The 16,924-nt window shown below is 45.8% G+C and overlaps 1 protein-coding gene across 1 annotated transcript in view; it reads left to right on the top strand.

The window, feature by feature from the left end:
• Nucleotides 1–16,924, top strand: part of ATRN (attractin) — a 170,323-nt gene that overhangs the window by 48,051 nt on the left and 105,348 nt on the right. Inside the window, exons 4-8 of the mRNA XM_065836240.2 lie at nucleotides 6,750–6,878; nucleotides 9,628–9,833; nucleotides 11,482–11,650; nucleotides 12,953–13,043; nucleotides 16,332–16,575. Coding sequence (XP_065692312.2) covers nucleotides 6,750–6,878; nucleotides 9,628–9,833; nucleotides 11,482–11,650; nucleotides 12,953–13,043; nucleotides 16,332–16,575 — 839 coding nt within the window. The remainder of the gene's footprint in view (nucleotides 1–6,749; nucleotides 6,879–9,627; nucleotides 9,834–11,481; nucleotides 11,651–12,952; nucleotides 13,044–16,331; nucleotides 16,576–16,924) is intronic.

Below are 16,924 nucleotides of genomic sequence, written 5' to 3'. Positions count from 1 at the left end.
GCCACAACTGGACACAATATTCCAGCTGTGGTCTCCCCAGGGCAGAGCAGAGGGGCAGGAGAACCTCTCTGACCTACTGACCACCCCCTTCTAACCCACCCCAGGTACCATTGGCCTTCCTGGCCACAAGGGCCCAGTGCTGGCTCATGCTCACCCTGCTGTCCCCAGGACCCCCAGGTCCCTTTCCCCTATGCTGCTCTCCAACATGTTGTTCCCCAACTTACACTGGAACCTGGGGTTGTTCCTGCCCAGATTCAGCAAACTGCAGCTCAGGGACAAGACAAAATTCCTTTGTCGTGGCTTATTCTTCTTTGGTCTTATTCTTGCATCACTTATTACTGATAGTATGGTTGTCAGTGATAACTGGAAGGCCCTGGAGAGGGAGAATAACAGCAGCAAAGAATAAAAGTACAGAGAGAACAGTGGTAGTGAAAAGACAAAAATCCCCCCCTAAAACCTTTCCTAATAATAATAAAAGGATTAGCATAGGACAATTATTTTTTTTCCCTTAGAATTCTCAGTTTTGGGATTTATTTGGGGAGAACGCAGGTACCTGTGGAGCAGATGCTCTCACCGTTTGCTCCTTTCTGTCCATCTTTTTCTGATGACTTGCCTGTAGATACACTAGAAAGGCCATTATCCCACCTGCGCAAGTTTAAAACAGCCTGATGAAACTTCAATAGATTGATTGTCGTACTGTTCCGAGAAAGCCAGGAAGCAAACACAACGATAAGGATCAGGCCCTTGAAAGGTCAAAAACTCCGTGCACAGCGTCACTTGGAATAAACCAGCACAACCAGAATTCAAATTTTCTACCATGGAAGAAAAGCAATCCAGTAGGCAGAAGGAGAATGATGAAGGATTATGCAAAATTTCCTTTCAACTACAACCCAGAACGTCTCAGAAAGTCGACTCTGGCCAAGATGAGCCTATTGCACAATGTACCGCTTCGAGTTCTTTTAATAAGTTTTCAGAGCATTTCGCAATCATCGCTACTCCAAAGCAAATAAATACTCCTACTCAGCTACGCTCTCCAATGACACCATTTCTTTGGCATTGGAAGGCAAACCTCTGTTTTGCCCTGAAATAACTTCTGTTTTTTCTGTGCTGGATTTGCAGTCAGCAATAGGACAAGGGGGCATGGCCTTCAACTCTGCCAGGGGCAATTGAGGCTGGAGATTAGAAAGCAATTCTGTGCAGAGAGAGTGGTCAGCATTGGAATGGCTGCCCAGGGAGGTGCTGGACTCACCGGCCCTGGAGGTTTGTAAACTGAGCTTGGCCATGGCACTTAGTGCCATGATCTGGTCAATGGGCTGGAGTTGGACCAAGGGTTGGACTGGATGATCTCTGAGGGCTTTTCCAACCCAGTCCATTCTGGGATTCTGTAAAGTCAGCGGCAGAGTGCAAAACATCCTGTAGACCCGATTCCTCTATCGCCTGCACACCACTTGATCTACACCCTACACAAGGCATCTCCTCTCTTATTTCTCCTTGATCTGCTATGCGATGGTGAAGTCATCATTTTCTCCTGGGACACAAGCTGCCAGTTCAGCAGAGATCAAAAGCACAAGGAGCTCAAGGGAGCAGAAAACAGTCAAAAATGGGAGAAAATACAGAGTACAGATCACAGAGAACCAGAAAGATAATGATAACAAAGCACTGGTAGTACATTGGCTTCTCAGTCTATCAGAATGCAATGAGAAATGCTTCTCTTATCTCTTAGACCCATGTGGACCAACACGTTTGGGAAACAACGCTGTTTCTTCCTTAAAAAAACGGTCTGTGCACCGTACTCAAAGAGTAATAAACAAATAATAAACAAAGCAAAAATAGAAGTCGCAAGAGACTGAAAATAAATCAATACCAAAAATAATAAAGGGGGAGAGGAGGGTTAAAATAAGGATGCGTCTCAAATTGGTTTTCTTAAAGGGAAAGCTAAGATTCTTGTGCAGCAAATGACTTCCAGACATAGACTATGAAGGGAACAAATCAATTACAATGACGCTTTAAAATATATAAAGGGACTTGTTACTGAGAGGCCGCAAAGCCATCCAGATTGAGGGAATTCGCCCCCAAAACCTCCTCAGTTCTTAAGTTATTTTCTTCCTTCCCGAGCCAGCAAAACGAGGATAAACCATAAACATATTAAAATGTGTCTCGTGAGCCATCTGGTAAATTTTAATGATTATGTCATGTGAATTTAAAAACCGTATTTCAAGAGAAGGCAGACTGAAAGGCCTCAAAAGAAATAACACCTTTTTTGCCATTATGATGGAGAAATACTTTAAAAGTTACCGAGTTATTTTAGTATTTAGTCCTGGAGAGACAGCCCGTGGTATTGGCCATGGTGTGAATGCCTTCTCATGTTTTAAAACCTAAAGGCTGTTGGCTGTTTAATACTTGCGAAGTTCAGGCGAGGATATTAGAATTAATAAAAAATAGTGAGATTTTTATTCCTCAGTGCATCAGAAACAGTTTAAGAGAAAAGGTGCTCTAAACTTCCTTTATAGGCCTCAATTTAACTCCGGAGGATTTATCCTTTCAAACTTCTAAAATAGAAACTCTCTTTGTCCACCCTGTCACAATGATTTGATGTTTTAGGAGGGGATTACAGGTTTAGTGAACAAAAGCAACTTTGATACAATGCATTTACATTTCCCAATGAAATCTGACTTTCCGCCAGAGACATTTTGGTCGATCAGTTCTCCACTGGCCCAGCAACAGGCCCACAAGTCCATGTAAACAGGGGAACATCATTCAGTGGGTGCGTTTCTAGCAAAATCCCAAATACATTTGCTCCTCACCTCATACTGATTTATTTTTCTTAATAATCAATCGTCTAAAAGTTAACGTGGGTCCATAAAAACAAATAGAGCACAATGGTAAATACTCAGACAACAGGCTGCTAGAACCAAGAGTCAACTGGACTCTCCACGACCCAAGTGAACGCACAATGAGTGTAATTAAGCGTTATATGATCCCTCCGTCATCTTTCATACAATCACAGAATAGTTTGGGTAAGCTTCAAAGCTTATCCAGTGCCACCCCTGCCATGAGCAGGGACATCTTCACCAGCTCAGGTTGCTCAGAGCCTTGGTCCAACTTGACCACAAAAAAGAAAAAGAAGGGGGACAACCCCACAATAAATGAGGAGAGGCAAAAGGAACAAGGTTGTTTTATCCTGGAAAAGAGACAGGGTGAAGTCTAATTACCACCTTCAACTACCTAAGAAAAGATGGTTGAAGACAGTAGAGAGGAGACGGGACCAGACACGCTCACAGAAAGAGGACATGAAGCAACAGACCCAAGCTGCAGCAAAGGACATCTGATTCGGTATTAGTATAAGATTCAAGTGCTGGCCAGGGGCATCAGCAAGATCTCCATCCCTAGGAGAAATGCACAACTTGACTGGGCAAGGTCTCGAGCGAGGGCCTGATCCCCCCCTGCCTCTGACACGGAGCTGGGAGCAGTGGTGACACTGCAAGCTGTGCTGCCATCCAGAGACCTGGACAGGCTGGAGAGTAGGGCGGGAAAAATTTAATGAAATAGAACAAGGTAGAGTCTTGAATGTGGGCAGGAACAACCCCAGGTTCCAGTGTAAGTTGGGGAATGAGTTATTAGAGAGCAGTGTAGGGGAAAGGGACCTGGGGGTCCTGGGGACAGCAGGGTGAGCATGAGCCAGCACTGGGCCCTTGTGGCCAGGAAGCCAGTGGTACCTGGGGTGGGTTAGAAAGGGGTGGTCAGTAGGTCAGAGAGGTTCTCCTGCCCCTCTGCTCTGCCCTGGGGAGACCACAGCTGGAATATTGTGTCCAGTTGTGGCCCCTCAGTTCCAGAAGGACAGGGAACTGCTGGAGAGAGTCCAGCGCAGCCACCAAGATGCTGAAGGGAGTGGAGCATCTCCCGTGGGAGGAAAGGCTGAGGGAGCTGGGGCTCTGGAGCTGGACAAGAGGAGACTGAGGGGGGACTCATTAATGTTTACAGATATCTAAAGGGTGAGTGTCAGGAAGATGGAACCAGGCTCTTCTTGGTGACAACCAGTGACAGGACAAGGGGTAATGGGTTCAAACTGGAACACAGGAGATTCCACTTAAATTTGAGAAGCAACTTGTTGGGAGTGAGGGTGTCAGAGCCTGGCCCAGGCTGCCCAGGGAGGTTGTGGAGTCTCCTTCTCTGCAGACATTCAAACCCGCCTGGACACCTTCCTGTGGAACCTCAGCTGGGTGTTCCTGCTCCATGGGGGATTGCACTGGATGAGCTTTCCAGGTCCCTTCCAACCCCTGGCATTCTGGGATTCTGTGAATTATCTTCAGGTGCCTGTTTTCCTGTGATGGGGACACAACACCCCACAGTTTGCATTGCAAAGGAAAACCGTGAACCAAATAGCACAAATTTGATTGGACTTTTTGTTCTTTGATTTTGTGGGAGACTTTTGGGAGCCATGATCATCAGATCAGAAGGCTCCAGTTTGGGAGTGACACAGGCAGCTGTTACACGTGGAGAAAAACACCATGAATTTTCACTTTTAATCCCATATCCTTGAGATGTGAAGGAAGAGAATAAAACCAATTGGCTTTCTCACAAGGAAATATTTATTGAGCTTCGTGTCAGCAAAATGCGCTGGGGTTTTGTAGCCAAAACATGGGATCACGTTACTGTGTTTTTGTGGCATGTTGGTAAAATAAAGGATGTATTTTTATCTACAACAAAACTCCATGTGCAGGAAGGGCTGTTGTACAGTTTGCCAATTTACCCCCCACAGGTAACGCGTTAATCTGTTAATCTTACTGCAAATATCACCGATTTCTACAGCAAAAGCCTTTGGAAAGCATCCCTGGGTTGTCCCACCGGATTGTCCGGCGGGGACAGGCAAATCAGGCCACACAGAAGCGCTGTGAATGGGTTGCTGGGGATGGCTGTGAGTGCTTTCCTGGGGTGTACAAACTCTTCACCCCATCCTAGGAACTGTTTTCAAGTGCTTTCTGTTCTGAATAGGTCTGAAAAGAGGAAAAGTTCTTTTCAGAGAGGGGGAAATTCTTTTCATCGCTGCTTTTCAGCCGATGGATCTTGGATATTCAGCAGTCGCGGGGCACAAAACTGGATCCCTGCCCAAAACGCTTGGGCTTGGAGTCTCCTTGTCAAAAAGCTTCATCTTAACCCTTGAAAATAAAACTGAAATGGGGGGAAAAAGATGGTTCCCTACAAGCAAATAACAGCTGACTGTGAATACAACGTGACAGACAATGCACTTTGCTTAGATAAAGGCTTTTAAAACGATCAATTTGACAGATTTCAAATTTAAACCTGCCCTTGTGTCTTTAGTATGAGGGAGGAACTGAGTTGTTGTCAGGCTTCTCTTAAAAGAAGAATAAATATTTCAGGTGCAAACTGATTTGTGCAATAGGTAAGGAGGTAGTTACTCCTTTGTTCAGTCTCCTTTTCAGCTTTACTCCAGGTATTTTGGCAGATCGTTATAGAAATGTGTATTATAGAGTAAATTGGCTTGCCCACTGTCCTCCCTTCCCTGGGAAACTAAAAGACCAGAGGATGTCGCAGAACCTGGAAAGTTATAGAGAACCGACCAGAAGCCTGAAGCGATGAATAAGGTGGGAATAGTGAGCAAATTTAGGCCAGAAAAGACAATAAATGTGGATGGGATGAGTTGGATGGAGCTTTATAATAAAGAGTGGGTGGTAGGGAGGTGGTGAGTAAAGGCCATTTGTAAAGCCCAAGAGGCAGCGGTGGATGAGGCAACAAATAGAAAGCAAGCATAAGTCCTTTCTCCACCATTGCAGGGTTAAATTGTTGGCTTCCCTGCTGCAGATTTTCCAGGCGAAACGGGTGTAAAATGGTTGAGAAATGAATTTAGAAGCCTGGATGAATGGTTTATTTCAAAATACTGGTTGGGGTGCATTCTCCAGGTCAAAGCATCTGACATGAGGGTGTCTGGAAGCCAGATAATGCGTCACCAAAATGTTCCGTATTTGCTTTAGTTGGGAGATACTGAGCTCAGTAGCCCTTCAGTTTGGCTTGGGACAGCAGGTTTTATGCTTTTGGGACACATTAATTCCTGTTTTAAACCAGTCTTATATGAAATACAACCAGCTGCAGCATTGACAGCACGTGCCAGCTTGTTTTGGGAATGGGTCCTGTTTAAATCACGGCAAAATAACATGGGAGGGGAAGTAGGTTTTTGATAAGAATAACGGGAATTCCAGGCAGCTTCAGGTTTACTTCGGTTAAACACTTTTAAGATATTTATCTTTCGGAAGAGCCAAGTTGATTATTTCAGGGTTTTCTATGTGCGTTCGTTTCTCATCGTGCATGTTGAGGGCAGCGGAAATGCTGCTCTCGATAGCCTTAATATCCTAATTTATCCGCACTCCTTGGTTGGTGACAATCACTGTATTGCAGATAATTAAGCCAAACAAGAGGGTTTAGTAAAGTCATCCCTGAGGAACGTGGTTTTATCTTTGAGCGGGACTTGAGGGTTCTTAAGCCTTTGAGAACGGGGTTGCTTTGGATGTGTACTCACAATACTGAGACGTTTTCTGACTATTTTAAGGAGTTCTGTTGAAATAAACCAACCTGTGCTATCAAAACACCCTTGGCACAAATTCATTATACTTCCAGTAGATGCAAACCTTGAATTTCAATTATTTATTGTAATACCCATGCGCTTACTATTGTTTCTCTCCCTTTTATTTCACTTCTAACATTGTTTTGCGTGTTGTTTTGTTGTTCTTTTCCAGTGGTCTCATTGTTCCCGAGAAAGACAGCAACGAAACGGTACCAGAAGTTGTAGCCACTTCTGGATATGCCCTTCTGCATTTCTTCAGTGACGCTGCCTATAATTTAACAGGCTTCAACATCACATATAAGTAAGTAGCGCTGCTCCCAAGTGACGCTGCAGGTTGAGCAAAAGGAGGTTTCCTCTTTTCTCAGTTTTAGCTTGAAATAAGCAGCTGCCATTGAGGCATGTAATTATGAATAGACACTTCGATTTGCATCTTTACCTTTATTATACCCTTGCAACGGGTGAGAACTGTAACGTGCCGGCGTTAACTTCAGGTGTCAATTGTAAGTGTGGGCAAATGTTTGCTGGAAAAGACGGATTTATTTGACGTTATTAGACTTATTTGATCACTTTCAGTCAACCAGAAGTGATGCATTTTGTGCTGGTGGGTGCCCTTGTGCGTTCTATAAAGAGATTTCTGCACAAACACACTTGTTGCACAAGCCCGCGTGTCTCAGTTGAATCACTAAATCCAGCTCCTTTTTAGTCTGGAATGCTTTTATTATGTTCTCTGGTTCATATTTTAAATATACTTTCTGCTTCCTAACATATATTTAGCCCTCATTGGTAAGCCTTTTAAAAATGATTCTGTATTACTCCCTAATTCATCGACTGCTCTTAGAAAGGTTTTGTTTTGAAGTAAATGATCTTGGTCTGCACACACCGGCAGAGATGGATTTTTTTGCTCCTACACATACAATTTATGTTTGTGCTGCAGTGGGAAATTTGAATTCGGGTGTGACTTGCAAAAGTTCTCACCTTTCAGAAAAATGAGGTGCAAAATCCTCGGGCACAACCAACTTTTTTGGAAAAATTGCAAGTTTTTCTTACAGTGAGGTGCTTAGTTTGTGAATATCACAGAATCCCAGAATGTCAGGGGTTGGAAGGGCCCTGGAAAGCTCATCCAGTGCAATCCCCCCATGGAGCAGGAACACCCAGCTGAGGTTCCACAGGAAGGTGTCCAGGCGGGTTTGAATGTCTGCAGAGAAGGAGACTCCACAACCTCCCTGGGCAGCCTGGGCCAGGCTCTGACACCCTCACCAGGAACAAGTTTCTTCTCAAATCCAAGTGGAACCTCTTGTGTTCCAGTTTGAACCCATTGCCGCTTGTTCTATCGCTGGTTGTCACCGAGAAGAGCCTGGCTCCATCCTCCTGACACTGCCCCTTTCCATATTGATCCCCATGAATGAGTCCCCCCTCAGTCTCCTCTTCTGCAGCTCCAGAGCCCCAGCTCCCTCAGCCTTTCCTCACACAGGAGATGCTCCACTCCCTTCAGCATCATACTATATTGGTCCTGATGCTTTCATCCTCATGAAGCACTTAAATACACAATGGATTTGTTGAAAAATACGGAACATTCAGCAACCCTTGAAAGCTCGAGAAGAAAATGAGGAGCCTTTGCAAAGTTACTTGAAACAGCAGCTGATACCATAAACCATGACACCATCTACTGCCAGCTGTCGGTATTGCGCCATCACAATACAAAGGAGACGTTCTCTTAAATAATAACTTGCCTTTTTTAAGTTCCTTTAAGATATCTTCATAGTTGTTTAACTCTTCACTTTCTCATTTCAAACAATATTCAGGTACTATTTTGTGATTTGTTTCTTCTATCGTTAGGTTTCCTCCTACAGTTTTGCGGAGAGTAGAAAAAAGGGGATATTTATTTCTTCTCAGTTTAACAGTCTTTATAATTACTACAGGATGTAGTTACTTGACAGAGTAGGAGAAAGGGACCTGGGGGTCCTGGGGACAGCAGGGTGACCATGAGCCAGCACTGGGCCCTTGTGGCCAGGAAGGCCAATGGTACCTGGGGTGGGTTAGAAGGGGGTGGTCAGTAGGTCAGAGAGGTTCTCCTGCCCCTCTGCTCTGCCCTGGGGAGACCACAGCTGGAATATTGTGTCCAGTTGTGGCCCCTCAGTTCCAGAAGGACAGGGAACTGCTGCAGAGAGTCCAGCGCAGCCACCAAGATGCTGAAGGGAGTGGAGCATCTCCCGTGGGAGGAAAGGCTGAGGGAGCCGGGGCTCTGGAGCTGGAGAAGAGGACACTGAGGGGGGACTCATTCATGTTTACAGATATCTGAAGGGTGAGTGGATGAGCTTTCCAGGTCCCTTCCAATCCCTGACATTTTGTGATTCTGTGAGACACTTATGAAATTATGGTCTCGGTGCCAATGAATCCACCTGTGAGAATATGGGATCGTAATCCATGTGTGGGTTCTACCAGTTGATACAGAAGCCAAAACGGGAATTTGGAAATTAATAGAATCACAGAATAGTTTGGGTTGGAAGGGACCTTCAAATTCATCCAGTCCAACCCCAAATAGAGTGTCTGTATTGGGATCTTCACCACAGATGTATCTGGTTTTGCCTCAGCTGCATTACAGATATAAAATCAGAAATGATTCGAAACAGGCCCATCTTTGGCTTGGGGTTCATCTCAAACGTGTTCACTTGGTGAGCAGATCCCAGAAAAGCACTTAATTGGGAGTAGTTTAAATTGCACAGACACCACAAAAGCCTTGAACACTGATTAAATTCTTTGCTTACAGTGGGTGTTTTAAGGCAATTTGTTTGCATTACAAATGGCTAAAAATCATATTGATGACTTTTTGGGGGGAGTTCTAAGTTGAACTCGTTAAGTGAGGCAGCTCCGTAGGTGCTAAACAAGGGACAAATCTCTCCAGGTCCATCACATCAGGTTGTAGATGTTGCTTTGCTCGTTAACAAACAACCAGATTAACTTTTGATCAGCATCGCTCTTTGTTAATTAGCAGCACGGCTTGGGAATTTGCTTCATTACTGACAAACCTTTTTTCCCCCCCATGTTCGCAGTTTCAATATGTGTCCCAATAATTGCTCCGGCCGGGGAGAGTGCAGGCTCAACAACAGCAGCAACGCTCTGGAATGTGAATGTGCCAAGTATTGGAAGGGAGAAGCTTGTGATATCCCCTACTGCGTAGAGGATTGCGGGGCACCCGAGAGAGGGTTCTGCAACTTTAATGATACCAAGGCCTGTGTGTGCTCTGCTGGCTGGCAAGGTGAGTCTCTTGCTTAATATAGAGAAGCTCTCGGGTGCATTTGCTGTGGCGCTTGCAGTTTAATTGGGAGTATTTGAGAACGTTCTGCTTGAGAAATGTTAGCGTTTTGACTGGAAACATGGGATTGACCTTTTTATATCAAGCGATCGTACTTCATTTGTAAGAAGTGCTTTTAAAAGCAGCTGTGCTACCAGACAGAGCAATACCGACCTGCGGTGTGCTGGCATCAGGTTGAAACTTGTTCCTGTGCTCCTAGAGCAAATTTGAGCCTGGTGGCTGGAGTCAGTCTGTTTGAACACACTAAATGCTCTCATGTCCAGGTATGCTTGTCAGCCATAGAATCATTTTGATTGGAAAAGACCCTCAAGATGATCGAGTCCAGCTGTTTCCCCACCCCTGGCACTGCCCCATGTCCCTGAGAGCCTCATGTCCGTCTGTCCAACCCTCCAGGGATGGTGACTCCAGCACTGCCCTGGGCAGCCTGTTCCAATGCCCCACAGCCCTTTGGGGAAGAAATTGTTCCCCACATCCAACCTCAACCTCCCCTGGTGCAACTTGAGGCCGTTTCCTCTGCTCTTGGTGCTTGTTCCTGGGGAGCAGAGCCCGACCCCCCATGCTACAACCTCCTCTCCATGTCAGTCTTAGCAACAGTTTGGCCCAAACATCCATATTTTCTTTGCAAAGGCACACTGACCTGGAAGAATTAGCCTTATATGAAATACAAGCAGCTGCAGCACTGACAGCACCTGCTGCCACCACTCAGCTGTGCTGTAAAACCAGAGTGTTAGGAGAGAATCCAGGTGAGCAAAATGGGCATCCTGAGGAGAACGCACCCAGTTCTGAGGTTGGCACATCTGCCTCTGCGATAGAAAACCAGCCACGTGTAATGTAATTCAGGGCTGGAAGACCACGTCCCCTTGTTCAGTGCATCCCGATGCTGTTCTGGAGTCTGGTTGTGCACTGATAGAGAAGCTTCTTTGCTCTTTGTGTTTTTCCTCTGTCTTTGATTTCTTTCTATACCAAAACAACTCACCAAAAAGAAAACAAACCCAAAAGAAATTATAGCAGAATAAGATGCAAGTTACTTTCCTATTCTGAAGTTTTTTTGCATTTGGAAACAGACACTCTGCCTCAAAAACCAGAAGTTTCAGGGTGATAAATGACATTCCAATCTCTTTTCCTGAACTGGAGATTATTGCTGATAGAAACTCTTAAGAATGAGAAGACACTGTCTCTTCTGACTAAGACCTTATCTCTGTTACACAGTGATTCACTTTTAGGACTCGCCTAAAGGCTGTTTTGATAAACCTGTTCCCTTTCCAAGGCTCGAGCCTCTTCAGCAGGTTCTGTGCTCTCTGTAGTAACCGTGTCCGTGCGGATTGCTCATGGAGAGAAGGGAGAGCAGCAGAAATACAGGAACAAAGGGAACAATACACAAAAAGGTGTTGCTGAGAAGGGGAGCAATGCAAACAGGAAAGCAAAACCCTTGGGGTTTTGCTGAGCAGATCTGAAGCTTTCACAGGTTGAGTCAGGGCTTCTGTGGGCACGTGGTGGATAGAAAACATCCTCGTAGTGTGGGATGGGAAGGGATCTGCACCGTGCCCCTGAAATACAATCAACATCATTTTATAAAACCTTATTTTCCCAGGTCCTGGCTGTTCAATTCCCGTTCCTGCAAACCAGTCGTTTTGGACCCGGGAGGAATATTCTCTTCCAAAACTTCCTAGAGCGTCTCACAAAACCGTAATCCATGACAACAAAATGTGGATCGTTGGAGGCTATGTCTTCAATCATTCTGACTCTCAAAAGGTTTTAGCGTGAGTATGAACCTAGATGATAAGGTCTAAGGAGAGGAACTTAGATTAGAGAAGTATTTTTAGATAGTGCCGCCCGACGTGCTCTGACTTACACTCCATCTCCATTGGAAAACAGCACTAAGAGAAACTTGAGATGTGGGAAAACGCTGCTAATTTTGGAAAAGTGGAAGCGTGATGTTCCTGATGTTCAGTGTATTTTGGGTTTATCGCTTCTGACAGTATTTAACTATTCCCTGTGTATTTCCAGGCTCGCTTCTAAATGATATCTGGCCCTTTATTCAGAGAGGGCAGTTTTGCTGCTGTGTTATTACCCCTTCCTTATATCTGTGTGACTTCAGAGTGCGTGGCTCGTTAATGAATACATAGTGATTACTGTGGGTGTTTATGCGTGGTGGATGGGACACCAAGCAGGGAGTGGCATTTCAGATGATGACATTTATGCGATTAGTTGAGGAGATTTAACAGGAATTAAGATACCGGATAATAATTGTGTACCTCATGCAAATCCCCCATCAAAAAGCATTTGAGGCTTCCTCTTGAGCTTGGTAGTGTTTAGGCAGATCTAGGCAGAAGCTGGGTATTTCTCCTAGGGTTTCTTGCATAACTGGCTTTCCTGGACCTAAGTGAGAGCTCTGTGTTCTGCACTCACCTCCAGAGCTAATAAGATACAGGGGAACTTAAAAACCAGCTGAAAATGCACGTTTAATTGTAGAATATTTGCTGATTACATGCACAGTTTACTCTTTCTAAGTCACGCCTGATTTATCCACCCACAGCACAGCTTTCTCAGAGCTGATTTTATCTGATAAGGCTGTGAGCCTGGCCAGTGTACTTCATTCCTTTATCTAAAAAGCCACAGGGCATTTTCAGGGCAGAGGGTTTATCTCCTTTCAGGTTCACAGAAGAAATACCATGGGATGACAAAGACTTAATTAAAAAGTGCCTTTTAAACACTGGCAGGTTGTTGGGGTTTTTTTCTAATCAAGTAGTTGGAACTTAGAGGAGCTTGGTGTAAACTTTTTCTGCTCTTTTGGGTGGATCAAGGTGTCATAGTGTAATACATAACACATTAGCTCTTGGTTTTGCATGAGGAAGGAAACTCAGGGTAAAGCAAATCAATATTTGAACGTTAAGTAACAGAGCAGGCTTGACTGGATTTTTTAATCCATAAGTGCTTTAATGGCAAAATCTTGGTAGGACTTCTGTTAAATAATTTCCCACAAATCCTGGAAAGTACGAGCAATAATTTTCTCAACTTTATTATCGATTTCTCTGACAATTAATTCATTTTTTCTGACGCAGGTATGATCTTATTTCTGAAGAGTGGCTTCCACTGCAGAACACCGTGAACTCAGTAGAGATGCGATACGGTCACTCGTTGGCGTTGCATAAGGTGAGTTCTGTGCTGCACACTCATTTCCCAGCTGGTTTTCCTCTTTCCTGCCCCTACACCCACCACTTTCCGCAGATGGGTTTTGCTTTAGGAGGAGCGTTTCTCATTCAAAGGCTTCTCCATGGTCAGCCCAGTCTGTGTACTGGTACTCCAGGGAATCCTTGGACTGGTAGTCCAGCGTAGGGCAACAAAGATGCTGAAGGGAGTGGAGCATCTCCCGTGTGAGGAAAGGCTGAGGGAGCTGGGGCTCTGGAGCTGGAGAAGAGGAGACTGAGGGGGGACTCATTCATGGGATCAATATGGAAAGGGGGAGTGTCAGGAGGATGGAGCCAGGCTCTTCTCGGTGACAACCAGCGATAGAACAAGCGGCAATGGGTTCAAACTGGAACACAAGAGGTTCCACTTGGATTTGAGAAGAAACTTGTTCCTGGTGAGGGTGTCAGAGCCTGGCCCAGGCTGCCCAGGGAGGTTGTGGAGTCTCCTTCTCTGCAGACATTCAAACCCGCCTGGACACCTTCCTGTGGAACCTCAGCTGGGTGTTCCTGCTCCATGGGGGGATTGCACTGGATGAGCTTTCCAGGGCCCTTCAACCTCTGACATTCTGGGATTCTGTGATTCTGGTATCCTCAGAAATCTGTAGTGCCTTGGTTTGTGTGTTCCTTCGTTGCCCTTTTCTCAGAGATTTTAAGGCTGAGGTTGGTGAGTCCATTATTTCCTTCATCAAGTCCATGCTTGCAAGACATACGCAGTGGCTACAGTTTGCTGGACGTCATCTGATTCCCCAGTTACCTTTTGTAGACCACATAAATATTTTTATGAGCTCCCTTGTCCAAAGCACCGAAGCAGAGCTGGTGAATTTAGGGATTTTTGGAGCCTGCTCTTCTTCTGCAGTATATTCATCAATCTGTTCTTCCAGTATCTGAAACAAGTGGATATAACTTTCTCACCCCGTTTCTCACCCGCATGCCTTGCTGTGGGCGCAGGCCATGTCAGAGCAGGACGGCCAAGTCGCTGAGAAGGAAATGAGCTAATCCTTTACTGACCTTTTGGGTTTGGAATTTTAATTAGCTCGTCACAGTGCAAGCTTATATCAAGCGTAATTATGACCACTTGAAAGACTCACACAGCGCCGTTCACAAACAGAACACTTGAAGAACCTCAGAAGGATGGAAATTCCTACCTGCGAGGGCTCGATGCATATTCTGCAAATAAATGAGTGAGTTCACTGTCAGTGGCGGGCACTGATTCTCAGGAATTTCTCAAGAAGCACCAGCTGTAGTAGAGAATTTCCCTTTCCAAGGTTGCTGCCTTGTCAGTAGGGAAACAGGGCCCCACTGCACACTTCGGTGGATTCGTGGCTGATTCTGAGATACCCAGAGAATCACAGAATTGTTTTGGTTGGAAAAGACCCTCAAGATCATCGAGCCCAACCGCTAACCTAATACTGTCACTAAACCATATTCCTAAGAACCTCTTCTACGTGTCTTTTAAACACCTCCACAAAGGAAACTGGATAGAGTTTTGGAACTTAGTCTTACAGGATGATTAATAAAACCCTGTCTAACTATTCTGGCTCCCTTCTTTCCAAAGGGTCCTTGTTTTCTGTCAGCGCATTAATCTGGAAGACAAAGCTTTTAGCGTATAGACACAGGTGTTTCTATCAAAACTGCCTTTATTCCCAGCTATCTTCTGCTGTTTATATTTGCGTGCTATGGGAGGGATTCCGCTTGCGTATTACAGAATCCCAGCCTGGACGGGGTTGAAGGGACCTCTGGAGATCATCCAGCCCAACCCAGCTGCTAACACAGGGTCACCAGAGCAGATCACACAGGGTCGTGTCCAGGCGGGTTTGAATGTCTCAGAGAAGGAGACTCCACAACCTCCCTGGGCAGCCTGGGCCAGGCTCTGGCATCTCAAAGTGAAGCAGTTTCTCTTCATATTCAGATGGAACCTCCTGTGTTTCAGTCTGTGCCCGTTGCCCCTCATCCTGTCATTGGGCACCACTGAACAGAGTCTGGTCCATCCTCTTGACACCCACCCTGGAGGTATTCACCAGCATTGATAAGATCTCTCTCAGCTTCTCTTCTCCAGGCTGAACAGCCCCAGCTCTCTGTCTCTCCTCATAAGAAATATTAAATCACCAGACCTCATTTTGGGTTCCTCTGGGAGCCTCCAAGCTCCATTTCTAGTGAAAACAGACCTAGTCAGTACAGGCAGTGAAATCTGGAGAGCAAGTCAGCTCACCCAAAAGCAGACCCACCTTCCCTGCCTTTCATCAGCTGAATTCTCCGTGCTCCACTATATCTTATCTTGAATGCTTAGACACTCAGCAAGCATGCCAGCCCCTAAATTTTGATGTCTGTCATCTGAAGGTCAGTCCTGCCCCATGTACCCCTTTCCTCCGTACCCTGATATAGGGTGAATTGTGTGTTGAAGGTATTTTGACGTTGCCTGCTTGGGTACAAACCTTGGCAGTCGTGATTGCTTTTGTATCCAATGTGAGTGGTGAAGGAGATGAGTTTCTCCTTGAGAGAGGAGAAAAACTTAGACTGAGAGAAGACAGAATGTAATAACTTCAGTATTTAGAATCATAGAATCATTTTGGTTGGAAAAGACCTTTAAGATCATCGAGTCCAACTGTTAACTCACCACGGTCAAGTCCACCACTGCCCCATGTCCCTGAGAACCTCATGTCCATCTGTCCAACCCTCCAGGGATGGTGACTCCAGCACTGCCCTGGGCAGCCTGTTCCAATGCCCCACAGCCCTTTGGGGAAGAAATTGTTCCCAGATCCAACCTCAACCTCCCCTGGTGCAACTTGAGGCCGTTTCCTCTGCTCCTGGCGCTTGTTCCTGGGGAGCAGAGCCCGACCCCCCTGGCTCCAAGCTCCTTTCAGGCAGTTCAGAGATCAGAAGGTCTCCCCTCAGCTCCTGTTCTCCAGCTGAACCCCCCAGGTCCCTCAGCCGCTCCCATCACACTTGTGCTCCAGCCCCTCACCAGCTCCGTTCCCTTCTCTCCACTCGCTCTAGCACCTCGAGGCCTTTCTTGGTGTGAGGGGCCCAAAACTGACCCCAGGGTTCGAGGTTTGGCCTCCCCGGCTCCCAGCACAGGGACGGTCACTGCCCTGGGCCTGCTGGCCACACCAGTGCTGGTACAACCAGCATCCTTCTGGCCTCTTGGCCACACCAACTCATATTCAGCTGTTGTCAACCAACACCCCCAGGTCCATATTAGCTGTTTCCTAAATACCCAACTCATTGACCTCATTTTAAACCTCACTTCTTTCAGGATGACATCTACATGTATGGTGGAAAAATCGATGCGACGGGGAACGTGAGCAGCCAGCTCTGGGTGTTCCACATTTCCAACCAGACCTGGTCTCAAGCGGCGCCGAAAGCCAAGGAGCAGTACGCTGTTGTCGGCCACTCGGCGCACATCGTCACCCTCAAGGACAACAGCACCGTCATGCTCGTCATCTTCGGGCACTGCCCTCTGTACGGGTACATCAGCAACGTCCAGGAATACAACCTGAGTGAGTGGGGCCCTACCTGCCGTTCACTTCGATTTCACTTTCTGTTTGAAAATGATTTAAATGATCCCCATTCAGATAGAAAAACAGAGAGGGTTACGTCCTTCTATTTGTGTTTACAAGCATTTCAATCCGACTTCTGGTATTTGTACAGTGAGCAGGGAGCCATGTGCCTCCAGCTTTGTACAGCTTGTTAGGTCCCAAAGACAAAGAAGCTGTAATTGCGAGACAAAGCACGATAACTGTGGGACAATTAAAATTAATTTTCCTCTCTCCCTCTGACAAAGCAAACACTTCTGTAATTAGTTTTTATATCTTGCGAATGCAAGAATGGCTCTAACAATTCAAAACA

The sequence above is a fragment of the Patagioenas fasciata genome, chromosome 4 (assembly GCF_037038585.1).
Source record: "Patagioenas fasciata isolate bPatFas1 chromosome 4, bPatFas1.hap1, whole genome shotgun sequence".
In the NCBI taxonomy this organism is placed as follows: Eukaryota; Metazoa; Chordata; class Aves; order Columbiformes; family Columbidae; genus Patagioenas; species Patagioenas fasciata.
The sequence above is the reverse complement of the archived record's forward strand: the minus strand, read 5'-3'. Positions and strand labels throughout refer to the sequence as shown.